The sequence below is a fragment of the Psammomys obesus genome, unplaced genomic scaffold (assembly GCF_907164565.1).
Source record: "Psammomys obesus unplaced genomic scaffold, mPsaObe1.curated_primary_1811, whole genome shotgun sequence".
Classification (NCBI taxonomy): Eukaryota; Metazoa; Chordata; class Mammalia; order Rodentia; family Muridae; genus Psammomys; species Psammomys obesus.
Window position 1 is genome coordinate 1,466,692 of NW_026595981.1, and position 27,944 is coordinate 1,494,635.

At 54.5% G+C, this 27,944-nt stretch overlaps 2 protein-coding genes across 6 annotated transcripts in view; both read left to right on the forward strand.

Annotated features, from left to right (window-relative positions):
* The window catches only part of Inpp5k (inositol polyphosphate-5-phosphatase K), a 19,746-nt gene extending 15,650 nt beyond the window's left edge, over nt 1-4,096 (forward strand). For both annotated transcript variants that reach the window (XM_055620077.1, XM_055620078.1), the window contains 5 exons: nt 1,118-1,304; nt 2,060-2,197; nt 2,448-2,531; nt 2,629-2,733; nt 2,891-4,096. In XM_055620077.1, coding sequence (XP_055476052.1) covers nt 1,118-1,304; nt 2,060-2,197; nt 2,448-2,531; nt 2,629-2,733; nt 2,891-2,953 — 577 coding nt within the window. In that variant the 3' untranslated portion in view covers nt 2,954-4,096. The remainder of the gene's footprint in view (nt 1-1,117; nt 1,305-2,059; nt 2,198-2,447; nt 2,532-2,628; nt 2,734-2,890) is intronic.
* Nucleotides 4,097-5,536: 1,440 nt separating this feature from the next.
* Nucleotides 5,537-27,938, forward strand: Myo1c (myosin IC). 4 transcript variants are annotated; one of them, XM_055619774.1, is made up of 32 exons: nt 5,537-5,678; nt 12,341-12,496; nt 12,595-12,710; nt 13,196-13,394; nt 13,476-13,556; nt 15,019-15,198; nt 15,281-15,379; nt 15,529-15,642; nt 15,752-15,823; nt 16,134-16,253; nt 16,365-16,447; nt 16,638-16,743; nt 16,849-16,929; nt 17,172-17,263; nt 19,981-20,075; nt 20,152-20,198; nt 20,295-20,375; nt 22,521-22,626; nt 22,727-22,844; nt 23,306-23,419; nt 23,496-23,572; nt 23,863-23,931; nt 24,029-24,113; nt 24,222-24,381; nt 24,605-24,688; nt 25,263-25,356; nt 25,445-25,500; nt 25,646-25,781; nt 25,861-25,931; nt 26,016-26,113; nt 26,211-26,310; nt 26,666-27,938. In XM_055619774.1, exons 1-32 carry the CDS (start codon nt 5,604-5,606, stop codon nt 26,690-26,692), a joined length of 3,192 nt encoding a protein of 1,063 aa, XP_055475749.1. In that variant the 5' UTR covers nt 5,537-5,603; the 3' UTR covers nt 26,693-27,938. The 4 variants fall into 4 exon arrangements, with proteins under 4 accessions (XP_055475749.1, XP_055475750.1, XP_055475747.1 ...); XM_055619775.1 differs by lacking the exon at nt 5,537-5,678 and adding an exon at nt 6,444-6,544; XM_055619772.1 differs by lacking the exon at nt 5,537-5,678 and adding an exon at nt 10,708-11,150.
* The last annotated feature ends 6 nt before the right edge of the window (nt 27,939-27,944 follow it).

Genomic DNA, 27,944 nt, shown 5'->3' on the forward strand with positions numbered 1-27,944 from the left:
TCTTTCTTTCTTTCTTTCTTTCTTTCTTTCTTTCTTTCTTTCTTTCTCTTTCTCTCGCTCTTTCTTTCTTTTCTTCTCTTACATACATAGCCTTGGCTGTCTGAGAACTCACAGAGATTCACCTGCCTCTACCACCTAAGTGGTAGGATTAAAGGTGTGTGACACCATACCTAGCTCCCACCTCATTTTTTGAAACAGGATCACTTACTGACCTGGAGCTCACCAATTCAGTCACACTGGCTGGCCAGTGATCTGGCCTCCACCGGAGGTCTGCCTGCCTCTTCCCTCCTTAGCATTGGGCCTACCGGTGCTGCTGCCCTACCTGACTCATGTGGTTTGGGATTTTACAAGGTTTGGTTCAGACCCTGTGCTCCCATGGCAAGCACTTTCTGCTGACTTTTGGGAGCACAGGTTCGCAGTGGGACTGGGATGTAGCTCGGTTGGTAGAGTGCTCGCCCAGCACCACACACCTGTCCGCTGATGGAGGCAGGAGGATGAGAAGCGAATCCTTGCCTCCACAGGGAGTTAGAGGCCAGCCTGGGCTGCAGGGGACCCCGCGTGGCCACAGTGACTGGGTTCTGCAGCGAGCTCATTTCAGGCCGAGGCCTGTTCTGGACATAGAGGTGATTCAGCTCATCTAGTCATCCTAGCGGCCCTGTGGGGAACAACTGTTCTCATCTCCATTTTGCAGATGAGGAAGTTGGAGCCTCAGAGGGTTAGCTTGGTGGTTAAGAGCGCTGCTTGCCTGGCTGTGAGTAGCTTCATAGCTCCGTGGCTTTGGGAAAATTACTCCCATGCTAAGACTCAGTCTCTGAGGTTGTACAGGGTGAGTGGTGACTATACTGACTGTAGGCCTGTGGTTAGCATTCCCCAGTTTCTCTTGAAGTGCCTAGAATGGAGCGTCCCAGAGTCACAGCTTGGTTCAGAACCATGTAGGCTCAGGCAGGTCTTTGGCTGATCCCTGTTGCTTCTATTGGATGCTTTCACCTGCCACTGTGCTTCCTCCCATTCTGTCCCAGAAGCCTTTGACTTCTGGTAGACCCTGAAGCAGACACATGGAGGCACGTTCCTGCTCTCGAGTCAACTCCTTTCTTCCCATTTTTTTCCCTACCCTAAGTGAGAAAAAACGCAAGCCTGCGTGGACTGACCGCATCCTGTGGAGGTTGAAGCGGCAGCCCCAGGTCAGCCCCTTGGTCTCCAGCCTACCAACCTCCTACTTCTCGCTGACGCTGAAGAGCTATGTCAGCCACATGACGTACAGCATCAGTGACCATAAGCCTGTCACTGGCACCTTCAGCTTGGAGGTGAACTTCTGGGCTTCCTGAAACCTGGTAGAGGGGTAGCTCTGCTGTACCACACTACCACACCTTCTAGAGCTGGGCTGTAATGTCAGGCAACCTCTGGGGCACCTGTAAGCGAACATGATTGCCTTTCCTCCCAGGTCAAGTATCCCAGTGTTTCTGAGGAGCTGTTGACGGCTCTCTCTGTTAAAAACGTACTCAGGCCCTTTGTGAATAGGCTTCTGTTTCCTCTCGGTGCTCTCCCCGGAGGCTAATGAGTTCCATCATGCTTATTACCTACTCTGGGAAGTAGAACTTCCTTTTATTTGTCCTAATTGTATCTAGATCAAGTTGCAGAGGGAGCTCTCTCCATCCGTTCTATCTCGCCTAATAACAGTGCATGATGGCCACATTAAATGCCTGCTTCCCTCAGCTTCAGTGCTGGCCCTTCCACATCTTCACAGCATTTCCCCACAAATCTAAATTGAGGCCTTTGAAACAGAACCCTTGGGAGAGAGTATCTGTCTGACCTCTTAAAGCAAGTCCCTCTTCCTCCATCCACAGGCACCCTCAGCTCTGGGGTCTGTGCTATCTACCTGGTTCTAGATCCCACTCCCATGGAAGGGCACGTTCTCCCCCTGACAAGCCTTTGGCCCTTTCTCTTTACTACTGGCCAGCTAGAGTAGCCTAGCGAAGTTCTATGCCCACTGTTCTGGGCCCCCACCACTCTAGAAGAACACCTAAGGAACAGTTGCCTCTCCCTCCCGCCCCGTGCACAGCTGAACCCGCTGATGGCTGTCCCCCTGATCACCATAATGCCTGAATACCTTTGGACGATGGAGAACGACATGTTGATCAGCTATGCCTCCACCCCAGAGTTCCTCAGCAGCCCCTGGGACTGGATCGGACTATACAAGGTGATGTGGCAGGCAAGGCAGGGACTCCATTATCCCCTGGTTAGTCCATCACTGGGCCTCACAGGAGCTTGCCAGGGACAACTAAAGAGCTTATCCTGTTCACCTGGGACCCTTACCAACTTAGAGCCTGTCATGAAAGGGAAGGCTTAGTGTAATGACCAGCCCTGAAAGTAAGATCACCTTCTTAGGATTTTTTCTACCTTTTACACCCTCTTCAACCTCTGACTGACTGTCTGATCCCCATTCACAGGTGGGAATGCGCCACATTAATGACTATGTGTCTTATGTCTGGGTCGGCGACAACCAAGTCTCCTTTGGTAACAACCCCAACCAGGTACATCTCCAACATGCAGGCTTGCCTAAACATTCTTGTTTTCTGGAAGGAGGGTAGGGCCCGGAGCCCTGGAGCTGACCCCATTCCTGTTGCCCAGGTATACATCAACCTCAGCACTATCCCTGACACTGAGGACCAGTTTCTTCTCTGTTATTATAGCAACAATCTGCACTCTGTAGTGGGGATAAGTCAACCCTTCAAGGTAATGGGGTGCTGGTGGTAGAAAGGGAAGGTTTCTTTGAAGGACCTGGGGGGCACCCTATGCCTTTGGAGCTGCACCTATTGGGCAGTGGGTGGGGCATTAGGAAAGTAGATGAGACCCCTTTGTACCTCTCCTGCCACTTCTTTTACCTCTGCAGATCCCGCATCGATGCTATTTGAGAGATGATGAACTGTGTGAGCCTGAGCTCAGATGGGAGTGAATAACTCCAGGGCAGAGGCCAGAGCTCTAAGCCAGTTCTGCCTCAGCACTGCCAAGAGCCCTGGGTCTGGCCCAGCCCTGAAGAGGTGGCTGAGGATCCTCCAGCTCCCCACCGCCCAGGGGAGCTCTGCCAGACTCCTCTGCACCCTCCAGGCCGGATGAACAACTGGCCCTTTAATACAGGTTCTTGTTCCTGAGATGTGATTGAAACAAAGCAGTGTGTCGGGGGTGAAGACTGGGGAACTGTCCACTGCATAAGGAAAAGAACACTAGCTAGCCTGCCATTTCTTTATTCTCCCTTCCCCCACACCTAAACACTCCCTCCACACCCAAGTAGTTGTGCCAGGCACATGCCCCATCTGGCATAGGCCTGCATTCCTATCACACCATCCTGGGCCTCCAGCTGCCTGGGAGGGGGAGATGTTCACATTTGTACAGGCCCCATAATTTGGGTGGCACAAACAGCACTGGATTCCAAAAGTCTTGGCATTTCATAGTTTGTCCCCATGGGGATGAGCAGAGAGAGGCCCTGAGATCCCTGTTTTCAGCTGAAGCCCTATACTGTGCCCACCTCTACCCTGTCGTGTGGAATCTGACCAGGAAGTTCTAGGGTTCCCACCTGCCCTTTACAGAGGGCTGACAGGGTAGAGCCATAGCCGCAGACCTCCAGGGTCGTCCTTTGGATCAAGTTCATCTACCACCAGTCCTATCATGTCATTGACCTAGAAATGGGAAGCAGCAGAGGAGCTGGCTCAAGACATTTTGAAGACCCTAGTGGCAAGCGAAGCCTCAGTATTCATCAGGTGCCGTGTGGATCTTGCTTGTCCCTATTCCTGCCAATTCCCTTCTGCCAAGAGTGATCCAACACCCCTTCTCCCAGGAGAAGACACCTCAGGGAGTCTTTCCCTGTAGTTCTCACATCCATCTTGTGACCTGAGACTGAGTCACCCTAGTTACTGTATGTAGTTCTGTGTTCTGTTCTGGAGCTGCTGCCTGTGAGAATTAACCCCAGGCTTCTAGTGAGCTATGGCTGCCTCTGCTGTGTGTGTTGTTACATTGGGGGATAATTACAAATGTGACTTTTAAACTTGTATGTGACTCCTTTGATGGGCAAGAGGACCAGAATATAGAAATGGGGCCTAGAGACTGGACTTGCGTCTGTGATCTAGCCTACTCTACCTCACCCACAGGAGCCTTAGTTATCCTGAAAATACTGAGAGAGCTATTGCCAAGACCAAAAACTCTTCATAAAAACACTGCCAGCATTGCTCCTCTGACTCATAAAGCCCTGGGGCTGCCTCTAGGGCCCAGGGCCCCAATACGACTCCACAAACTCACCTTTACCCTTCTTATACTTGGAAACACCACTGTCCTGGTATGCTGTGCAGGTTCCCTCCCGAACGGAGTAGGGTGAGTTCAGCTGTGATTGAGAGGCGGAAAAAGGAAGGGGATTGCTCTCCCTCTCAGGCCCTAGTCAGGATATGGCTGTTCTGGGCCCACCCCTGACCCATTGGGTGGAAACAGGAAATATGTGAGACTTAGTGTGTGCTGGGTCTCAGTGCCTGGCTCTGAGACTGATAAGAGCTATTGTGTGGTAACTGGGATGAGCCTGCTTTGGAGAGATGTGTTTCCCAGAGGAAGGAAGCTTTATAGGCCTTTCCTGGGCGGGGGAAGCTGAGGGAGAAAAGGGAAGGTGCCCAGCCATCAGTATCAGTGCAGGCTCAGGGGCCCTCTGCCCCTCCCTTGCCAGCCTCTCCTTCTGGAAAAGTCTGTTTCCCCCCCGACTTCCCCATTCTCATTTCCTATAAGGAATGGCTGGGGACCCAGAGCTCAGTTCCAGGCCAGGAAAATGTCAGCTGTGATTTAACAACAATGAAGACAGAAAAACAGGAACACGGGGGGGGGGGGGGGATTCACACACCCAAGGGACCCAGGAACTTACCTTGAGGCTCCAAAAGTGGATAGGACAGAGGCCTCTTGCTGTTCCTAACAACCCCTTCTGCCAAGCATGACCAGCTCTGGCCTCTAAAGCAAGGTTTGGTCAAGTGGTCGACATGTGCCTGTCCTCCCTCCCAGCACTCAGATGAGCAGGAGGATCATTTCAGTGCAGAAGTTCAAAACTATCTGGGACAGCATTGTCAAACACTTTAAAGAAAAAGAAAGGATGGGCTAAGGCTCACCCAATTTCAGGGGCCAGAGGGGCAATGCTGCCTTGGTTTGTGGAACAATGTACCCTCTGGTTAAAGGAATGATTATTTGGCTCTCTAGCTGATTTGAAGGAGGGCAGTTTGAGAGGCCCTGCCTAGGAATTGTTGGGAGGGGGTAGAAGTTGTCTCCTAACCTTTGACCTGGAGCCCAGGGTCCCTCCTGGGTGGATGCACCATCTCCTCTGGTTACCTGAGACAACAGGCATTTCCTCCATCCTTCAGCCCCTCCTCTTCCTGCCCCAACCCTCTGGCCAAGAGACCTTCCAATCAGACCTGGACTGCTCCAGCTGTGTCCTGAGAAGCTGGACCAGCCACATCCCTTGGGGCTGGAGTTGAAGCAGAACCAACTGGCCATCCCAGTGTGAGACAGGCAGTGGAGCTGCTAGCGCCAGTGGGCCGCTGGGCAGTTTTTGCGTTCCGCAGGCTGGCTCTCCACACAGCAGAATGGCTCTCCAAGTAGAACTGATACCAACGGGCGAGATCATCCGCGTGGTCCACCCCCACAGGCCATGCAAACTTGTAAGCTGGGGTGATACCGTGTGGGCAGGGAGGAACGGGGGTAGGGTCTCCCCGGGGTGCGCGGCCTCCAGTATATTACATTCCGTTTGCTAAGAGAGGAGCAATTCTGATCTTTGAAGGGGACGGAAACTATTAAGACAAGGACTAAGTGGGAAAAGGGGAGTAAGTGATCGTGGGCTACTAGAAGGAATTTTTTTTCAAATCGGAGGTTTGGATTTTAATTCCTCCCACAGCTCCCTCAGCCTAAATGGGCTTAGCTGGAAGCTGGGCATATCAAGAAGACAGTGCTCTGCCAAAAGACTGGTACATGTAAAAGTTGCAGGCGCACAGTACAGTTCATGCCTTCCCTTTCCCCACCAGGCGTGCAGAACTGGGTGGGATTGCCTAACTCAAGGAGCATGAGACCAGAAAGGGGGTCCAGGCAGAGAGAAAATCAGAAACGGGGGGCTCTGGCCTAGCACGCAAGGCAGCTTAGTGAGGGTCTGGTCTGCTTAGGGAAGCAGATCCGCGTCTGGTGTCCTCATCCACGGGGCACTACACCGTGAGTCGTGTCTTCTACTGGAGGAATATGTGTGTGAGCCCGCCCGAGTGTAACAGTGACGCGTGCGGCCCTGCGAGTTGGTAGAGAAATGCAGCACCAAGCCTTGGCGGGCGCTGGCCGGGGCCCTGGGGAGGGCCACCAGCACGGGGCGGGGACCTAGGGCGCGCGCGCGCCTGAGTCTGGGCCTTGCGGGGGATGACGATAGGCGGCGGCCCGGCCCCTAGCGGGCCCTGGGCGGGGAGAGCGCACCGGGGCTGCGGACTCCCGAAGAGGTGGCTACGCCATCCAGCCCAACCCCCGCCTGAACACCCGAAGAACCAAGCCGGTGGGTACGCGCGGGAGGGGACGCGGCCATAGTGTCCTGGGTGGCCTCCGTTGGCTGGAGGAAGGGGCCGGCGGCTGCGCGCCTTCCGCTGCCGGAGCCGAGGTAGTGCCGTCTTAGGCTGGGTGTTGCCGAGACAGGATTCGCCCAACCCGACTGGCGCTGGGTCCCGGGACCCGGAGGCACTGGGGCTCAGTCTCTTGGGGACGCACGCGGGTAAGGCGCGGGATCCAAGCACCCCGTGCTCACTTCGAGCCACTCCCGCAGTTCTCCCTGTTCTGGGTTCCGGAGAAACTGGTCGAGCCCCGCCCCTTCCCGTTCTTCACCCCCGGAGCCCAGGCGCGCCTGCGATCCCTGCGAACCATTTGTGGAAATGCGGCGGGTGCGGGGCTCAGAGATGAATGGGAGAATGAATGGCTGGCCCACTGTTTTATTCAATTCCAGCATGCGCCAGCCTCTTGCTCACACTGCTGGTCTCTGAGAGTCATTCATGCATGCAAGCGCCCACCAGTGTTATTGAATCTCCAAGGAATGCCTAGCTTGAGTGCTTGCCTAAGAGCAGAGCAGTCTCCTAGCAGAGTCAGACAAGGAAACATACGATTAGTACCTGACCTGGGGAGTAGGAGGCTGTGTATTAGGGGAAATTAGGAAGGAGCTGTGGAGAAGGTGTTTTCTGAGCTGATTCTTCGGGGATGACTAAGTGAGGTGGGGAGGCAGAGAGAGTGAGCTGGGCCAAGGAAGCTGCAGGTGTAAAGCCACAGACACACGCAGGCCCAGTTGGTGGTTGGCAGCAGGGGAGCAACCGGCACCTCCTGGTTGTGTGGTGGTGTGGGGGTGTGGAGAAGGAAGGGAGCGGAGAGGACTGCCTGTGCAGGCACAGATCAGTTCAGGAGCGGTGCAGCCGCCGAGTCCATCGGGAAGGGCTTGACGAGCAGTGAGTGGGAAGGCAGGCTTCGCACCTGGGGAGCTCTGCTCCATGGGCCTCCTCTCCATTAACTGTCAGATTGCATGCCTAAATGCCACAGGCCAATATGGGAAGTTTGGTTGGCTGGGGGAAGACAGAGAGGACCGTTAGAAGAAGGCATGAGCCGGATGGATCAGCAGGTATGAGGTTTTAGGCGGTGGTGGCTGGTTGGTGTAAGGGGAGGAGGACAGGCCTTGGATGCTGGGTCATGATTACCAGCTGGAGATGCTGCCCCCTTTCTCAGGAAGGGTGGTGAATGTGAAGACTCTGGTAGGACCAAGGTGCTCTGTTTATTTTTGGTGGACTCATAGGTAAAGATCCCTGGCAGGTCAAGAGTCCTTACTTAGGCCCTGTGAGTAAAGCCCCCTCTCCTTGCTCCCTGCTCCTCATTCTACCTCACAGTTCCCTGAAAGCCTCTAAGCTCCTGCTGGGCCACCCTGGGCCCACACCTAAAATGAATTTGATAATGTGAATTAAGCCAGGCATGGTAGTGTGCTTTTGTAATCTCAGCACTAGGGTGGCTGAGGCTGAGGCTGTTGAGTCCCGGGTCAGCCTGGGTTACACAGTGAAGCAAAACAAGAGTGTCTGCCTTGTGCCCAGCGCTCAGCCACTAGGAAGGCTGAGGCTGCGTTTCCCCTGCTCGGAGAGGCCATGTCTGCCTCAGTGGGAATCAGCTTAGGCTTTTTAGAGCATGTCCTCCAACCCCGGGCGTTTGGAGAGCGCTGGGGACTGCCCACAGCCCCTCGCTCCCCAGAGATCAGGATTAGAAACACTGGGTGGGCTGGATCACCCAGGCCTGCTGTCAGCCCCGTTCCCTGTGGTTCCAGTGCGTGTCTGCCCAGATGGGAGGAAGCCCAGAGGTGCTTTTAGGAAAAAGGTCTTGGGTCACTCACTGGCTTAAGCTGTTCTCCAGCCTGCAGCCAACCGTGGCCCTCACTTGTTCCCCGGTTGCCACCCCTAAAGCTAGTCACATGACATAGGTTCCTGTCCTAGGTCGCTGAGGAAAGCTCTCATCGCAGTCTTGTTAACTGTTGGGAGGGATCAGGGCAGCGCTACCGTAGTGTTAGGGGTCCAGGGGTCCAGTCCCATTCCTCATACAAGTCTAGAAATATTGAACGGGACACCGCCTTTACCTACTCTCAGTTCCCCCATCTGAAATAGAGTAACAACACAGAACTCATGGTGTGTCGCCAGGCACTGACGGGAGTGACAAAGCTAAGAGCGCAGGAAGCGCCTGCCACGGCGGTGTCCCTCACACCCTCGGCTGCCCACTTCACTTCCCCTCTCTGGGTACACGCTTCTGTCCAGAGAGGTGGAGCAGAGGTTGCCCGGGCCCGGCTGGCTTCAGGCCCGCAGGGCGGCGACGCACCCTCCTTGGGATGCGGGGCGGTGGCTGCGGGGGCGCCAGAGGGCATCCCAGGAATGCTGCTTCGCTGCTCGGGATGGGTGAAGCCCGCCGGACCCCTCCGCACGCGGATTCCCCTCATTCCTGCCGCTTGACGCGGTGGGGCGGGGCGGGCACTGCGGCCTGGAAGTCCCTCCCCTTCCAGCCCGACCCTCTCACCCAGACTCCACTAGCCTGAGCTGCAGCGCACTGTGGCCGCGGTAGTGGGAGGGGAGTGAGCCCAGCTCCCACTGGGGAGTGCCCCATGTCTTCTAATGCACTGGGGTGGGCTAAAGAATCCTTTCCATGCTTTTTTCCTTTTTCTTTTTCTTCTTTTTTTTTTTTTTTTTTGTTTGTTTTTTGTTTTATTGAGACAGGGTTTCTTGGTGTAGCCCTGGCTGTCCTGGACTCACTTTGTAGACCAGGCTGGCCTCGAACTCACAAAGATCTGCCTGCCTCTGCCTCCCAGAGTGCTGGGATTACAGGCCCGGGTCCTCTCCATGCTTTTAAACCTGGGGGCATCGTAAAGGGCGCTCCCCTTGTCCTGTCTTTCACCCATCTTCCACCTGTGGCACCCATTCCCCTAGCCGGCTCCAAAGGGCTTCATTTCCCAGCTGGCGCCTCATGCCACCCCCACCCCTGGGGATGTGGCTCAGGCTGTTGTTCACGAAGTAATGAACCATCCTTCCCCTCGAGGCCGCAGCCAGCACCTGTCACCGGCTCGCTTCCTCCCCAGGGAGTCCGGGTCTGACGGGTGGGGCGCCTCAGTGCTTTGGGTCCTTACTCGACTTTCCTCCCTAGACCAAGTGTGCATCCTCGGTATATGCTTCAGGCCCTTTACAAAGGGCGGCGAGGAACAGATAAGGCACTTGAGAACCCTTTGCAAGTGGCAGATAGGGGTGCCTGGGGCGGGGTGGGGGTCGGCCTTCCCCACTAGACAAGAAGAGTGGACTCTGCCCCAAGCATGTGTGCATAGAATGAATGTGGTAGGGGAGAGCAAGAGGGTGTGCTGTGTGCTGAGGCCTTGGCGATGCGGTAGTGCATTTCGGGCGACCCAGCAATTCTGTCCTAGACTCACTCTGTAGACCAGGCTGGCCTCGAACTCACAGAGAGCCACCTGCCTCTGCCTCCCTGAGTGCTGGGATTACAGGCGTGACCCGGCACAGCCTGCCTTTTAAGTTAAGGGACTTAGCTAAAAAAAAAGCAAAAGAAGCCTGGCTTTTTTTTTTTTTTCCTATAGACATCGAATATGCTTGCCCCAAGCGGTGGCAACTGAGGCAGAGTTCACCCCGTACCACACACACACACACACCCCTCAGGCCTTCAGAGGGACCGGAGAGAAAGGGAGAGAGGAGAGGAGCCCAAGGGCACTGCATCCAGAGAAGGATGTTCAGGGTGGAGCACAGGCTGCACGTGCAGAAAAACCCAGGAAGGGGCTGCCCACCGGGAAATTCAGGCTCAGTAGAGGGGGCCACGCTGCGCAGAGGGCACCCTGCTCCAAGACTTGTTTTCTCTGCTGGGGAAGAGCTCTTTCAAGAGAGTTTTCTCCCTGGGACACCCTTGGCACAGGTTTGTAATCTCAGCACTCAGGAGGCTGAGGCAGGAGGATCTTGAGTTCTGGGCCAGCTTGAGCTGTAATGAGACCCTGTTTCGAACATTTTCTTTTCTAGGGATTTGAGAAATGGAGCCGGTCCTCCCGGAGCGTGTATGGGGGCGGACAGTTCCCGTAGAGAGGCTCCGCCTGTCCAGGCGCGCCGGCCGTATTTGGACATTTCGTTCTATTTTTAACTTTCCCGGGACTCGAGGTTGGGGGTAGGGAGGGAAATCCTGCTTCCTCCGGGACCCACGAGCTTCAGCCTGGTCTCACGCGTGGAGTCCGGCCCCGTGTTGTAGACACGAGCCCGGAAGTGAGTTCCGGGGCCGTGTAGACGCGGCGGCCGCGCGGGTTCCGGGCCCCACCCTGGAACTAACGACGTTCCTCCTGGAAAACCTGACTCAGGCGGAGCCCGCGGCGCGCAGGAGGCCCCGCCCCTCGCGCGCCCCGTCCGGGGTCCCGCGGCCCCCTCCCACCCGCCGGGGCCAGGCAGGCTGCAGAGGGACCCCGGGGTCGAGGCTCCGAGCGCCCGAAGCCGGGGGGCCTGCAAGGGGCGGTGCGGGGGGCGGGCCGGCCCCTCCCTCGCTGACGCCGCCGCCGAGCCCCGACCGGGAGTGCGGGCAGCGAGCGGGTCGCCGGGTCGGGCAGGATGCGCTACCGGGCGTCGGTGAGCAGGGGTGCGGGCGGGTTGGGGAGCCGGGGTGTCGCTGGGTGGTCCGCGGTGCCTCCTGGGCCGGCCGTGAGACGGGCGCGGCCCAGGAATTTCGGTGGGAAACGTCTCTGAAAGTTGCAACGACAGGAGGCCGAGGCTGAGAGGGCTGCAGAACGCTCGTATCCAGGACCCTGCCAGGTCGCCCCTGGTGACTGCTGAGACCCCCCCTCACCCGAGGAGCAGGGGGCGATGGCTGCGGCGGTGTTTGACAGCAGGGCTGGGTGGGTCAGTGGCGGGCAGGTCTGAGGAAGGCAGGCCCCAGGCGGTACGGGTGACAGAGGAACAGAGAACTCCTGGACAACTAGGGTCAAGGGAGACTTGGTGCCTTCTCTGGGATTTACAGCAGCTCCCAATACCTCCCTCTTCCTTCACCCCTGGCACTTTCTAGATCCTGCAGGCCCTCTTTGAAGGGAAAGCTCTGCCCTGGACTTGGCATGAGGGTCTGGCTAAGCCTGGCCCTGCCCCACCCTCGGGTGGCAGCCGGGTTTTCCCTGGTAGAACCCCCACCTCCTGAGGAACTGTTGGGGAGCCTAGCAGCTGGAGTGGAGGGAGTGGCTTCAGCTGAGGGAGGGCAGGCCACCCCATCTTGGGTGGGTGTCTGGTCCAGCTGGGATGGTAGCCCATGGAGAAACCCTCTCTTGGGAGGTGAGCTCTTGCTTGATCTCTAAACAACTCTACTCCTAGGGATGGGGGGCGGGCAGGAGAAATGGCCCCTCCTTGTCTGCAGAATTCCCTCTGAACCATTTGTCCTTCAAACACCTGTAACACATAGCTGAGGGATTTGAGGTCACCTGAACTAACTCACTCCTCTTCCCTGAGGAGGAAGGAGGAGATTCGTCCAAGGTCAACACAGCATTCTTTCTGCAGTTCCTAGCAGCTCCTTCTCCACTCAGAACTACACCTCTCTGGATTCCAAGCCCTTGTTCAGTGTCTGGGTCGCTGCTCCTGTGGGCTTTGCGCATGGTCCATGTTCTCTTGCGACCTCTTCTCAGCACTCAACACCTCGTGACCCAGCCATATGTCCCAAACATGTTCTGTAGCCTGTATCCGAGTGTCCATGCCTTCTACATCCCGCAGGCGGGGCAGGAGGTAAAGGTCTTGCTTTAACTGGCAGACTGTGTGGCTGACTGTGTGGCTCCCGACAGGCCCTGGGCAGCGACGGGGTGCGTGTGACCATGGAGAGCGCCTTGACTGCCAGAGACCGGGTTGGGGTGCAGGACTTTGTCCTGCTGGAGAACTTCACCAGTGAGGCTGCCTTTATTGAGAACCTCCGGCGGAGATTCCGGGAGAACCTCATTTATGTGAGAACCATGAGTGGGTGCTGGGGCCACAGGCCTGGGGTGAAGGGAGCACCAGAAGCCTTCAGGAAAAGCTTCTGACTGTCGTCCTCCACCCCCAGACCTACATTGGCCCTGTGCTGGTCTCCGTCAACCCCTACCGAGACCTACAGATCTACAGCCGGCAGCATATGGAGCGCTACCGTGGTGTCAGCTTCTATGAAGTGCCACCTCATCTGTGAGTGACTCGCTTACCTTTCCAGGAGTGACCTCTATCGCCAGGCACGATGACCCCACCCAGCCCCCACTCTGAAATGATTCCTGTCCCCTACCTTGGGTGACTCACTGTTCACAACTGTGAGGAATCCCATGATTGCTCACTCTAAAGTTACCTCAGTTTTTATTAGCCAAGTCTCTGAATTCTGTCCACCAGGACCCTCTGCTCCTAAGCTCTGTTCCCACTTGTGATGGATTCCTTTAACTATCTTAACGTGGCCGACCTGTGAGGACCCCTGCCCAGCTTCCACCTGGCTGGGGCCACACCTGGAATGATCCTTTCAGACTCCCATCCTCAGCTGTGGGGGTCTACCTGTGAGGGGTTCCTACTCCTCATCCCCCTTCTCCATCTTCTAGGTTGTAACCCCCACATTTTACAAGAGTGGTCCAATCACATATGGGTTGGGCTTCCCCACCCGTGAACTCCCTGACAAACCTCTGCCCTAGGTTTGCAGTGGCTGACACTGTGTACCGGGCACTGCGTACTGAGCGTCGGGACCAGGCGGTGATGATTTCTGGAGAGAGTGGGGCAGGCAAGACAGAGGCCACCAAGAGACTGCTGCAGTTCTATGCCGAGACCTGCCCTGCCCCTGAGCGGGGTGGGGCGGTGCGGGACCGGCTGCTGCAGAGCAACCCTGTGCTGGAGGTGAGGGGACAGCAGCAGCAGAGGAGAGGGGAGGGCGAGGAGAAGATGCCAGGCTTCGCTCACATTCCCATCCACTCCTAGGCCTTTGGAAATGCCAAGACTCTCCGCAACGACAACTCCAGTCGGTTTGGGAAGTACATGGATGTGCAGTTTGACTTTAAGGTAGCTGGGGTGTATTGAAGTGTAAGGAGGTGGGTTTGTTGTTCAGCAGGTTCGGGTTTTGTGGAGGACGGACTGTATGCCAGGCCCGCTTCCTGGCACTGCTTCTAGAGCAGTGAAACCATCATCCTCCTGGAGTGATGGTGATAAACAGAAGCTTAATAACTCAGGCCTTAGCAGAAAATAAGGTAACTCTGGGAGCTGCTGTAGTTTCTTTCTTTCTTTTCTTTTTTTTTTAATGAGATAGTCTCAATCTGTAGTCTGTACTGCCCTTAAATTCCTAACTGCCCCGCCTCATCTCCCTGGGTCTCTGGGATTACGGGGTGTACTTCCGCAGCTGGATCTGCAGTTTCAAAGCAGGTGGGAAAGGCCTCATTCTGAGGTGGCATTTCAGTCATGGCGTGATGCCCTGGGGAGCAAGCATAGCAGATGCCTGGGGGAATAAGGCCAGGCAGGTATGAGGACCAAGGCCTCAAGAGCGCTTAGTGTGTTTAAAGACAATAGGGAAGCCAGAAGCTGGAGGAAAAAGCAAGGTACCATGAAAACAAGAGTGGGGAGCCAGACACTTCAGGGCCTTTTAGGTCCTTGCAAAGAGTTTTATTTTTATTTTTGCCTTGCTGTGGGAATTAACCAAGAATCACAAGTCATATTAAGAACACAGGCCACACTGAGAGTTATATTCAAAGCCCAGCAAGAATTTTTTTTAAGCTAAGTAAAAAGGAATTATCAGAGGGTTTGAACAGTAGTGTGTCATGATGCAACTTTCCCACTGAAAAGGTCATTCTAGCTTTTGTTGGGAGTAGTTGATAGAGGAACCCAGCCAAGCAGGGAAACCGGTTAGGAGGGTGATGTAATAATGTAGGTGACAGATGACAGTGTCTCAGATCAGGGTGGTGGACACAGAGATGGTGAGCAGAGGTTGGATTCTGGATGTTCTTAAGGCAGCGGGATCTGTGGTTTGTTTGCATATAGAAAGTAGATAGGGGAAAAAGGCTTCCATGAGGACCACAAACTTCTCTCTTGAATAACCTGTAGGACAGAGTTGTCATTGACCAGGGTGGGAGAAAACCAGCAGACGTTAGTGTGAGAGGGAAAGGTTAGAATGCAGCATCAGGCTTGTTCCGTTTGCAGTGCCTGGCAGGCAGTCGGTATGACTCCAGAAGTAGCTCTTTCTCTTTTCTCTCTTTTCTTTTTTTAAAAGTGTGTGTGTCTGTGTGTGGGTGTGTGTATCTGGGTGTGTACCACGTATGTGTGCCCACAGAGGTGAGATCAGGTCACCTAGCCACTGAGCTATGTCTCCATTTCTTAGATGAAGAAACTGAGACCAGAGTGGGTGCTGAGCCCACTTAGTTATTAACTGAGGCAGGGCTAGAATTGGAGCCCAGATCTACTTCAGGAGAGAAAGAAGAAGATGGGTTCTTTCTCCTGGTCCAGCTCACCAGCGCTGTTCTCCACTCTACCACAGGGTGCCCCTGTGGGAGGCCACATCCTCAGTTACCTCCTGGAGAAGTCACGAGTGGTACACCAGAACCATGGCGAGCGGAACTTTCACGTCTTCTACCAGCTGCTGGAGGGCGGGGAGGAGGAGACGCTTCGTCGTCTAGGCTTGGAACGGAACCCCCAGAGCTACTTGTACCTGGTGAAGGTGAGCGGTTTGGCAGGCAGAGTTGGTGCCACCCAGGGGGCACAGTGCCAGTGCTGGCAGCCCAGCTATGCTCTTTCTCCAGGGCCAGTGTGCCAAAGTCTCCTCCATCAATGACAAGAGCGACTGGAAGGTCGTCAGGAAGGCACTGTCGGTCATTGACTTCACCGAGGAGGAAGTAGAGGTTAGGCCTGTGTAGACCCTCCTGCCCTTGCGGCCCACCCATTTCTACTTCAGGCCCCCTCTGTCCCTGAGTGCCTCACCAGCCATCCCCTGCCCCATCTGAGGATCTAGTTGTCCTGACCTCCCCCACCCCTCCTGCTGCCCCCTCAGGACTTACTAAGCATCGTGGCCAGTGTCCTACATTTGGGCAACATCCACTTTGCTGCTGATGAGGAAAGCAACGCCCAGGTTACTACTGAGAACCAGCTCAAGTATCTGACCAGGGTGAGTGTGACAGGCAGAGGCAGGGAAAGGGACAGCAGGCAGAGGCAGGGGAAGGGATAGCTGAGACGAAAGGAACCAACCCCTCACTATGCACACCCCACCTTGACAGCTCCTTGGTGTTGATGGCACGACGCTGAGGGAAGCGCTGACGCACAGGAAGATCATCGCCAAAGGGGAAGAGGTGAGGTTGGCTGCAGGAACAGGAGGTTTGGGCAGTCCTAGGGAGCCCCGTCCTGTCATTCCTCTCCGCTTGTCTACTCCAGGTCTTCAGTAGCGCTGGGGGCATAAGGCAGGTGGCTCAGAGAGGTATGGTGGCCAAGGCTCCCTCCACCAAGAGTGAGACCCTATGCCAGCCTCCTTGTCACCACCATCCCCCAGCTTAATGACACTAGAAGTCGGGGAATGAGAACATCCTTGTCTGATGCCTCAGTCTGAGGGGAGGTAGGACGGGGGTGTCTGTGGCATTCATCTCCTCTTTTCCTCTGTGGCAGCTCCTGAGCCCCTTGAACCTCGAACAGGCTGCGTACGCGAGGGATGCCCTTGCCAAGGCTGTGTATAGTCGCACGTTCACCTGGCTGGTCAGAAAGATCAACAGGTCACTGGCCTCCAAGGTGAGCACTCAGTCCATGCTGCCTCCAAGGAAGGCCTGGAGGGTGGACAGCGGGCCCGGAGCTGGGGCAGACACTGGGGACCCATGCTGTCTGCTGACTCTCTGGTCCTAGGATGCTGAGAGCCCCAGCTGGCGAAGCACCACAGTTCTTGGGCTCCTGGACATTTACGGCTTCGAAGTGTTTCAGCATAACAGGTCAGACCCTGCACCTTTACTCTTGCCAGTCTGTCCGCTCATGTCTGCCGCATTCTGCCCCTCTCTTGTGTCCCCTGCCGCTCATTCCCAGCCGTGATCCTGCTTTGCATCTCTTAGCCCTGCTGCTTGTGCCTCATCCTGTCTTTTCCCTGTCCCTGGCACCACTGCGGGTTCTTCCACTGCCCCTCAGCTTTGAGCAGTTCTGCATCAACTACTGCAACGAGAAGCTGCAGCAGCTCTTCATTGAGCTGACTCTCAAGTCTGAGCAGGAGGAGTACGAGGCAGAGGGCATCGCGGTACGTGCATGCCTGGGGTACCCTGTGCATCATGGGATGCTGGGCGCTGGGGCTCCTGGGAGAGGGTATGGAACCGATAATTGATGCCCTTCTCATTCTGTGCAGTGGGAACCTGTCCAGTACTTCAACAACAAGATCATCTGTGACCTGGTGGAGGAGAAGTTCAAGGGCATCATCGCCATCTTGGTGCGTCCTTTGTTCTTCTAGCCTCACACTGGGAGACAGCTGGGAAGTCCCCCTCCTTTTTCTCCAAGTGTGTCCAATGGTCCACTGGGTCAGAGTGTGGGCGGGGTAAGGTGAGGTGCTGGCCCAGTCTACAGACCCCGTGTCGGGGCTTTCTAAGCGCTTTGCCTTTCTCCTGTGCCTGTGGCTTCCTACATGGTGTCCTCCTTTCCAGTAGACCTCTACCCCTGTGCACTGCCCTGCAGGATGAAGAGTGCCTGCGTCCTGGGGAGGCCACAGACCTGACCTTCCTGGAGAAGCTGGAGGACACTGTCAAGCACCACCCCCACTTCCTGACGTGAGTGGGCTGCTAGCAAGGGGCGCTAGTTTGGCAGAACCTGTGGAAGGCTGGAGGCATAGCTCAGTGGTAGAGGGCTTGCCCAGCGTGCACAGGGCTCCTCTTGGATCAAAACAAACCACCAGCCACAAGTTAATCACCAGACAGAGTGATGATGGGGACAGTTAGAAAAAGCCACTGTTGGACCTTCCTCCTCAATCTTTATTGAGAATAGCACTTGCTAAGTTGTTTATTATAGTATGCTTCCTTATTTATGAATTGCTTTTTTGTTTGTTTGTTTTGCTTTTCGAGACAGGGTTTTTCTGTGTAACCTTGGCTGTCCTGGACCCAGTTTGTAGACCAGGCTGGCCTCGAACTCACAGATATCCACCTGCCTCCCTGAATGCTGGGATTACAGGGATGTAATTACCCGGCTTATAAATTACTTTTTATGTAAGGAATCTCCTAGACTTACAGTGTGGAAGTGGTAGAATCAGTAGTTCGCAGCCATCTTGCTTGCATAGCAAATTCAAGGCTCCGTGAGATCCTATCTGCAGAAAACAAAAGGGCTCCCCCTGAAGTGGGGAAGCGTGGCACCCAGATGGGGGGCTCCTCGTCTCCTACAGTACCATAAGGGTACTTTCTTGTGTTCTGGCTAACCAAAACTTAGAAACATTCACTCATTTCGTCAAGGTTATCTATTTAGATTGTAGAGTGTGGGACCATGTCGTGGGGCTTTAGACTCGAAAGCGTTGAGCATTGTTTGCTTAGCAGTACAGGAGGCCAGGCATGGAATGTTCCCCTTTAGTCCAGCAATCCAGAGCAGAGGCAGGCGGGTCTCGGTGAGTTCCAGGCCAGCCAGGGATACACAGAGAGACCCTGCTCAAAAAAGCAAAGAGTACATGAAAAAAAAAATGCTTCTGGGCATGCATGATAGTTCCTACACTCAGGAGGTAGAGACAGAGGGATTGCTGCAAGTTTGGAGCTAACTTGGGCTACTATCATATGAGCTCTTACCTAAAAAAAAAAAAGAAAAAAGGAAAGAAGGAAGCAAGCAAAACATTTGGAGGGATGGGGGGACGACATAGTGTTTGTTTTGAGACAAGATATCACTGTAGCCCTGTATGACCTGAAGCTTAGAGATCCTGCTTCTGTCTTTGGAATGCTTAAAAGCCTACAATGCCATATCTGATCTCTCTCTCTCTCTCTGTCTCTCTGTCTCTCTGTGTGTGTGGCTCACCTCACACTCAGAGATCCATCTTCCCCACCACCACCCTCCCTCTAGTTTTAGAAACAGGGTCTCATGTTGTCCAGTCTGGCCTCAAACTCAATATGTAGAAAAGGATGGCCTTAAACTTCTGCTCCTGTCTTCCTCTGCTTCTTGAGTGCTAGGGTTACAGGCATGTGCCATCATGCGTAACAATAAAATTCACTTTTTTTTCATGTTTTTTGTTTGTTTTCTCCAATAATTAATTAACTTATTCACTTTACATCCTGGTTCTAGCCCCCTTCCTTCTCTTCCCTGTCCCCCCTAAAATTTGCTTTTGATTATAAAAATAATACTGCTCATTAGAGAGGGTTGGAATGTGTGCAAACACTCTTGTGACCCTGCTACCCAGAGGTCATCATTGTTAGCAATTCCAGGCATTTCCTTCCTGCATTTCCTATACATTTTTTCCCCAAAGTCAAGAACTTATTGTGTAGAAAACTCAGTATAATGTTATGCTTGAAGGTTTTCCTGTAGCATCAAGCAGAAGAATTTCTTCAAAATATGTCCTTTGAGGCCTGTGGCCCACAGCTCTCACCGTGCCTTGAGGGCTCCTAATGTGCCTCTTCAGGGTTTTCTTTCTTTTTTCCTTACGTTCTTCCTTTCTTCCTTCCTTCCTTTCGTTCTCTCTCTCTTTCTTTCTTTTTTCTTGTTTTCCTTTTCCCTCCCTTCTTTCCTTCCTTCCTTCCTTCCTTCCTTCCTTCCTTCCTTCCTTCCTTCCTTCCTTCCTTCCTTCCTTCCTTTTTGGTTTTTTGAGGGTCTCCCTGAGGGTAGCCCTGGCTGTCCTGGAGTCACTCTAGATCAGGCTGGCCTCAAACTCACAGAGATCCGCCTGCCTCTGCCTCCTGAGTGCTGGGATTACAGGTGTGTGCCACCACTGACTGGCTTGTCTCTTTTTTTTTTTTTTGTGGTATTGAAGATGGATGTTAGGCAGTGTCCTACTGGTGAGCTACCTAGCAGCCCAGCCTCCAGGATTCTGTTGTGAGAGCAAGGCCACAACACTACTCTTTGTGCCTTGAATTTTTGCCTGTATCTCTGCTTAGTTTCTTAGAATAGTTTTTAAAAGTAAAAAAGTGGGCCGAAGGGTACAAGCATGTTTAAGATGTAAGTAATCTCTTGGGACAAATTCCGTTCTGAAAATGGAGAAGACAGCTTTACCACCCTCTGAACAGCTGGGCAGTGGCCAGAGGCAATGAAAGAAGCCCTATGTCTGGAGTGACTGCGAGGCCTGAGCCAGAGTTCCTATGACTAGCTTTTGGTGCTATGTGTCCCTGGACAAGTTTGCCTACTGTTCTGAGCCTTCTTGAACTCTGCAGCACACCTTGGGCCTGCCATCTGCCACATGGGGTGCAGTCTGTGGGACAGCCTGGGGGCCTGCTGGGCCCTTCCTGCATGGCTCTTCAGCCTCTTCAACAGGCCGGGCATGCCCCAGGTCAGAAATCCTGTAATTTCCTGTCCTTGTCACCCTCAGGCACAAGCTTGCTGACCAGAAGACCAGGAAATCCCTAGGCCGAGGGGAGTTCCGCCTTCTTCACTATGCTGGAGAGGTGACCTACAACGTGACTGGTGAGGACCCTGAGGCTGGCTCCCCTGGGGCTCTAATGGGGTATGCCCCTACCACTCATCCGTTCTCCCCTCCCAGGGTTTTTGGATAAAAACAATGATCTCCTCTTCCGGAACCTGAAGGAGGTGAGGAAGACAGGGCAGGCTGAAGTGGGTTGGGTACTCGCAGCTCCGTGTGCCTCTCTGGCTTTGCTCATTGCTGACCACTCTTCTGCCTCACAGACCATGTGCAGCTCGACCAACCCCCTCATGAGCCAGTGCTTTGACAGGAATGAGCTCAGCGACAAGAAGCGGCCAGAGACGGTACGGCGGCTGTAACAGTGGGGGGGGGGGGTGACTGAGCACAGACCAGCGCCTGCCTGGCACGGTGTCTGAGTGCCTCATACCCATGTGCACACCCATCCACCGGTGTCCGCAGCACACTGCTCTCAGGACCATCTCTGCCTATTTCTCTTTCTTTTTTCCAGTTTATCACATTTATTTATTTGTGTGTATATGTGTGTGTGTACATGTGCCATGGTATGAGTGGAGGGCACTTGTTAAAGTGGAGACAACTTGTCTTTCCAGCACGGTCTTAGGACTCAGGCTCTGGTTGACAGGCTTGTCAGGAAATGTTTTTACCCATGAGCCACCTTACTAGCCCTTCTTTGTTTCTTTTTTTTATAATTTATTTTTATTTTATGCACATTGCTGTTTTGCCTGCAAGTATGTCTGTGTGAGGGTATTGGATCCTGGAATTAGAGACAGTTGGGAGCTGCCATGTGGTTGCTGGGAATTGAACTCGGGCCGTCTGGAAGAGCAGCCAGTGCTCTTAACCACTGAGCCATCTCTCCAGCCCTCTTCTTTGTTTCTAACTGCAGAACCTGTGTGTCCACCTTTCTCTAAACGTAGACTGTTGTGTGCCTCCCAGCTTCTCTCTGTCTGGGTCCCCTGGCACCCAGCCTGTGGGGGTGCTGGTGTGCACCCACTTTGAGCAGACATCTCTCAGCTCTGAGGAACCTGAAACAATAAGTGTCCTCACAGCCAGGTGCATGGGTCCTTTGGGAACTGGAAAGAGGGAGCAAAGTGCCTGAGGGGTGCAGGGTGGGCGTCCAGGAAGGCTGTGAGGCAGAGGCGACATTTGAGGGGATTGAGTTGGTGCTTGTCAGATGGGCCTGTAGGAGGGTTCTGGGGCAGCAAGAGAGCCGCGCGCAGAGGCCAGGAAAGCTGGACGGTTGAGAAGAGCAACAGGAGGAGGGTCTGAGGGGCAAATGTAGCCAGTGGTGCCAGATGCAGGGGACCTTCAGCCAGCAGGGCCAGAGGTGCAGCTATTGGGCTGAGCCAGAAGAGGTCATCACAGCGCCAGCTCAGGAGGGAGAGAGGACCAGAGTGCTTCTAGCTGGGCCATAGCAACATTGTACCTACCCAAGACCCTGCTTCTGTCCTGGCCCTGTCTGGCCCACCTTCTCCTGAGCTGCCCTCTCTTACCAGCCAGTGTCTCCCCACCCAGGACACCTCCACACCCTCCCCTACCCACACTCTCTAGCATGCCTCAGGTTTCTGTATCCAGTGATGGCCCCAGGTGGGCCCTTCGTGCCAGCCCCCAGCCTTGTTCTTTTCTTCCTGGCTCAGGACACAGATCACTTTCCACCCAGTCCCCCAGGCCAGGAACTTTTCCAGCTCTGTTGTCCCAACACTGGGTGATGCCTACTTCTGTTGCCCGAGTACTTCTCAGCTCCCTGTCCTCTGTCCCTGTAACCACTGTTCCAGGCTGGTCCCTGTTATCGCTCCTTTGAGCCAGCCAACCTCTTCCCTGGTTTCCTGGCTTCCCACCAGCCCCTCCCAATCCATCTGGCACATAAATGCTGTAGAAATAATCTAACATACAAATCTCACTGCCACTCCCTTGCTCCAAATTTCTCATGGGCTCTCTGTTTCCCTAAAGATAAAATCTAGTCTCTCCAGTGTAATTCTGCTCTGATACACTGCCCTGCCTGCCTTAAATCCTTGCAACGTTGTAGCTCTCTGCATCAAAACTTTGCTTAGCCATTCATTTGCCTGGACTGCTTTTCTCTTTTGCTGATGACACTCACAGTCTCACTTTAGGGTCATTTCCAAATCTCTTTCCCAGTGCATTTTTCCTCAGACTCATCAGTTGTCTCAAAAATGAGGAGGCATGTGGTGATATCTCAGTGGTGGAATGTTTCCCTAATGCACATGAGGCCCTGACTCTGTTCTTCAGCACCAGGAAGAAGGAGGGATTTGTAATGTTGTCTGGAGACCTTAGTGGGAGAGCTGGGTTTCTAAGCTGAGGTCTCTTAACTGGCTGAAAGGAAGTAGGATGAAGAGCCTGGCTCCTTCTGTTATGAGGCAGAGGAGATGGGAGGAAGCAGGGAGGAAGGGTACACGCAGGGTTCTGTGGCCTCAGCCCAGCCCCTGCCAACTTCCTATACCCCCTTGGCTCACCAGGTGGCCACCCAGTTCAAGATGAGCCTCCTGCAGCTCGTGGAAATCCTGAAGTCTAAGGAGCCCGCTTATATCCGCTGCATCAAGCCAAATGATGCCAAACAGCCTGGTAGGTCCTCTGATCCTGTGAGCCCTGAGCTGTGCCTCTTGAATGGGGACACTGCCTCTCAGTGAAAGCCTGAGGACTGTCCTCGTTTTCCTTCTCTTAGGTCGATTTGATGAGGTGCTTATCCGACACCAGGTGAAGTACCTGGGACTTATGGAGAATCTGCGTGTGCGTAGAGCTGGCTTTGCCTATCGACGAAAATATGAGGCTTTCCTACAGAGGTGGGTGGGGTCGGCCCAGCAGTAACTGTGTGAGGCGGGAGGGTGAGAACCTCCTGGAAATTTATAGCTTCCGTTTAGATAGAAGGGTTCAGAGGCCTCAGAGGCTGTGAGACCCAGGCCAGAAACTTTTTATGCTACAGGCTTAATGTCAAAGAGGATATACAAAGCATACACATAGCTCCACCCTCCTGAAGCCCCTGGTGAGGGTCACAGGAGGAGCACAGTGACAGGCTGCCACCAGAGACGGCTGTGAAAAGAACACAGAGGATGTTGCAGCTCTGTAATTTTTCAGAGGACAGGACCTGAGCCAACCAGAATATGAATGCCATCTTTGCTTTAGGCAGACAAGAATACCTCAGTCCCCCATCTCTAAAATGGGGACCATCAGATGTGTGTACCATACGTCTGTCAGTAGGAGCACCTGTAGTTCCCAGCAAAGCTGAGGGAGCCTTCTTTCCCAGGTACAAGTCACTGTGCCCAGAGACATGGCCCATGTGGGCAGGAAGGCCCCAGGATGGGGTGGCTGTGCTGGTCAGACACCTCGGCTACAAACCAGAAGAATACAAAATGGGCAGGTGAGTGGGGCCTGCTCCTGGTGCCTGGAGGATGAGGGAGGGGCTGTCCAGAGGCTGACCACTGTTGTCCTTCCAGGACTAAGATCTTCATCCGATTCCCCAAGACCCTGTTTGCCACAGAGGACTCCCTGGAAGTCCGACGGCAGAGCCTAGGTGAGAGAGACTCAGCTTGGCTGTCTCATGGGGGTCCTGGAGAACAGAAGCACTGCCTATGGGCTTTCCCACCAGGAAACCCGCCAATCACCTTCAGCTCTCTTCCTGCCACCCCCCCACCCCCCCAGCAAAGGCCAGCATCCCATACTCACCTGCCACCTTACACTGACTCATTGCTCACGGTCCCTTACTCCGCTGTTCTTCATGCTACTGACTCTCAACCCATGGTCATGCCAGGCCCTCAACTGGGGCTCTGAGCTCTGACAGTTAATTTTCTTTCCCAACCACAGCCACCAAGATCCAGGCAGCCTGGAGGGGCTTTCATTGGCGGCAGAAATTTCTCCGCGTGAAGCAATCAGGTGTGGGGGCCCGGGGATCTTTTGGGGGGCCAGGGCCTAGGGGTGGGCTGGGCCACATGGTGAGAAGCTAAAGGCCAGCCACGTGTGGTATCCACAGCCATCTGTATCCAGTCATGGTGGCGTGGCACTCTGGGCCGGAGGAAGGCAGCCAAGAGGAAGTGGGCAGCTCAGACTATCCGCCGGTGAGTGCTGGGTTGCCATGGTGGGGCCCACACTACCGATCAAGGTGGGGAGTATGGGGATCTGTTGTCAGGTTTCTCACCCTAGCTGTGCCTGGCCCACCACTCCAGACTCATCCATGGCTTCATCTTGCGCAATGCACCTCGTTGCCCCGAGAACGCCTTCTTCCTGGACCATGTGCGAACATCATTTTTGCTTAACTTGAGGCGGCAACTCCCCCGGAATGTTCTGGATACCTCCTGGCCCACACCTCCACCTGCCTTGAGAGAGGTCTGTAGGCATGCCATACTAAATTAGAGATATCTATCAAAGCACTTAGCACAGGGGGCTTCTTTTTATGTGTCCAGGGAGGCCTCAGAGGGGAGAGTGGCCATGAAAATGAGCTCCCTGGAGAGAAAACACTCCAAAAGACTTTCTAGCTTGAGGAGCCTGTTGGGCCTCTTCAGTGGGAAGGGCAAGCGGGAAGAGTGTCCTGACCCTTCTCTCCCCACAGGCCTCAGAGCTGCTACGAGAGCTGTGCCTGAAGAACATGGTGTGGAAATACTGCCGGAGCATCAGCCCTGAGTGGAAGCAGCAGGTGTGGGGAGCTGCGGGGCCCTGAGCACAGCAGGCATTGTAGAAAGTGTGCTAGCCTGGCGGGAAGGCGTTTTACCAGGTCACTGTAGCCTCAAAAGAAGGCCAGGCCTTCACTGGATTTCATGTTGGAAGTGGAGGCTGCTGTAAGGTTAGAGAAACAAATAGGACCTACGTTGTAGCCAGCTTGCTTTGGTTGATAGAAGCTGCCCAGAACCTTGGTTGGTCCAGCTTTACACTCACTGATTTGTGCCAGTGGTTTGCTGTGCCCTGTGTTTGACAACATGATGTTGGGTGATGGCCCACCGGCTCAGATAATCTGTCGCAGCAGCGGTCACCTACACGATCTTAAGCTGGAGCCAAACCTTAGGAGGCTCGAGGGCCTGGTGGGAATCATCTCCAAAGTCAGGCCTGTCCTGACTACTGGGAGCTCTCTGCCTTGTTTGGGGACAGTGAGGAAGGAAGGAAGGAGCTGATGGGAGTATTGGTGACAGGCACTAAAGCGCTGGTGAGGGCACTGCTGGCTCTGCCCTCCAGGTCCCCAGCCCTTTGACACTGTAATTTTTTTTTCTCTTTAGCTGCAGCAAAAGGCTGTGGCTAGTGAAATTTTCAAGGGCAAGAAGGATAATTACCCTCAGAGCGTCCCCAGACTCTTCATTAGCACACGGCTTGGTGAGCCCCTCACTTCCCAGCCCTTGGGCCTCCCATCCTAGTCCCTTCCGGCCTTCCCTGACTTCTTTTTTTCCCATCTTGGTTGCAGGCACAGAGGAGATCAGCCCCAGAGTACTTCAGGCCTTGGGCTCCGAGCCCATCCAGGTAAGAACCGCTGCAGCTCTCTAGCCCCACACAACTCTCTGCCCAAGGGCTGGAGAAGGTAGGTCATGGGCTGAGCAGTGGGCAGGGCTACTCCTGGGACCCCCTAGCCCCTCCCCTGCCCTCCACACTGTTCCACGTTTTCTAGTATGCTGTGCCGGTGGTGAAGTATGACCGCAAGGGCTACAAGCCTCGCTCCCGGCAGCTGCTGCTCACACCCAGTGCGGTGGTCATCGTGGAGGATGCCAAAGTCAAGCAAAGGATCGACTATACCAACCTGACTGGTGAGCAGGAGTCCAAGCCTGCGGGGCGGGAAGGACCCTCTTTGACCGCTGCTCCCTGACCTCTGCCCTCCCCTCGCAGGAATCTCCGTCAGTAGCCTGAGCGACAGCCTGTTTGTGCTTCACGTGCAGCGTGAGGACAACAAGCAGAAGGTACCTTTGGGACTTGGGGGGGGGGCGGGGGGTTCTTCTAGTCCTAAACAAGGCTTGGCTCATTCTTTGCGCCTTGCTCCCCAGGGAGACGTGGTGTTGCAGAGTGATCACGTGATTGAGACACTAACCAAGACGGCCCTCAGTGCTGATCGCGTGAACAATATCAACATCAACCAGGGCAGGTGAAGCATGTTGGGATGAAGCGAGCACACGGGCGGGAAAGGACCATCTTGGGGTCCATCCCAGTGCACACATCTTCACATGCTTCCTTGCCTCCAGCATCACGTTTGCAGGGGGTCCAGGCAGGGATGGCATCATTGACTTCACATCTGGCTCAGAGCTTCTCATCACCAAGGCTAAGAATGGCCATCTGGCTGTGGTGAGTGGGGCCTGCTCACAGGGTCTGAGGTAGAGCCACTGATGGCAGAGCCCTCCTTCGGGTATTCGTTCCCATTTCCCTGGTTGCACGAGCTTGAAGGCCAGAGAAAGGGGCTGCGTGGACCGCTATGATAGCCATAAAAGGGTAATAATAATGAGGGCAGTGGGAAATACTGCAGGGAGCAGTGGTGTGCATTGGGAGGCTCACTCTGGCCAGAGTAGCCAGTATTGCTGTGGGAATAGCGCAGTCTTTGTACCAAGGCCACTCAGCTCCCACAGCCTGCTACAGGACTGTGTAAGCTGAGCCGGTAAGTCCCTGCTGCTCCTCCGCTCACTACTGGGCTTTTCCCCACTAGGTGGCCCCACGGCTGAACTCTCGGTGATGAAGGCACAGGTGGACTCCTCCTGACTCCTGATGCTTTGCTTATTTCCCTCCTCCCCCTCTCAGTTACCAAAGACTCAAGCTTCCAGACAGGGATCCAGGGACACCCTCAAAGCCCACCCGAAAACTCCTGCCTCCTCTTCACCCTCTCTTGAGGTGATCGGGCCCAGGGAGCTACCCCAGGAGTGGGCCAGGCCGGGCCACAGCAATAGAAAAGCAGGGGCCTGAGCAGGCCAGGCCAGCCCTCTGCTGACGCCAAATATCTGAGAGAAGGGAATTTTAACTGAGGTTTTCTCTGAGATTTTTTGATGCTTTATAGGAAACTATTTTTTTAAAAAAAGCCATTTCCTACCCGAAACACACTGGATGTGTTTCCCCTGACTCAAACAGAGTCAAACAGGGCAAGGAAGGTAGCTAAAAGGCTGGTGGGCTGGGCTGGGGGCTTTCTTCTGGTCAAGCCTCTCCTCTTCATTCCCTTGGCACCTTGTCTGTCTGTCCATCCACCTGCACCTTTTGCAGCCCCCTCCGCCGTCCTCCCCCTGGGGGCTGAGGCCAGCTTTGCCTACCCCATCTTCCTGCCTTAAGAATGCCCGTTAGTGGCTGGGGTAGAGCCCAGTGGTAGACCTGGTGCTAAGCATGTGTGAGACCCTGGGCTCGATCCCCAGCATTAAAAAAAAAAAAAAAGTTTTTATAATATGTTCAGTGTGAGGGCGCCCTGGAGTGGGGAAAAGTATTAAGAGTTTGGAAGACTTCAAATCAATCATCTAGTCCAGGCCCCGGAATCACAAGGCCCCAAGGAAGCCTTGCCTAGTAGCAGATGGGGCAAACCTACAGTGAAGCCCTGCCCTCAGCACACCTCACTGCCTTTCCCAGGGACGGGGAGGCCCATCCAGCAAGGGCTCTCTGACCAGCAATCACCCTTGGGAACCACCAGGTGTGAGGGGATCTTTTACCTGGGTCTATGCCTTAGGATGACAACCTCCTCACACACAGACACATACTTTGGACCCCATTTAAGGATGCTAGGGTCTTTATTGGCCAGGCCGCCTCTGTGACCTGGGAGCATGGGGACAGGGCTGTCCTTGGAGGAGCTGCAGGGGCATCACCTCTTTCTGCTGCTTCTCTCCACCCAGAGGGCCTTGGGTTTGGGTTTGCTCAGCTCCCTCTGTGCCCTCTGGGGCTCTCAGCCCTCTGCTGACACTTCTGCAATCCAGAGAAACACTAAATAAAGCAATATGTGTTTGCCAGCTTGG

Excerpts from the sequence above, each read along its gene's own strand:
- Myo1c (XM_055619774.1), top strand. The coding sequence starts at position 5,604 with ATGGCTCTCCAAGTAGAACTGATACCAACGGGCGAGATCATCCGCGTG. Across the intron at positions 15,643-15,751 it reads AGCTCAAGTATCTGACCAGG|CTCCTTGGTGTTGATGGCAC; the intron begins GTGAGTGTGACA and ends CCACCTTGACAG. Across the intron at positions 25,501-25,645 it reads TGGGCTCCGAGCCCATCCAG|TATGCTGTGCCGGTGGTGAA; the intron begins GTAAGAACCGCT and ends CACGTTTTCTAG.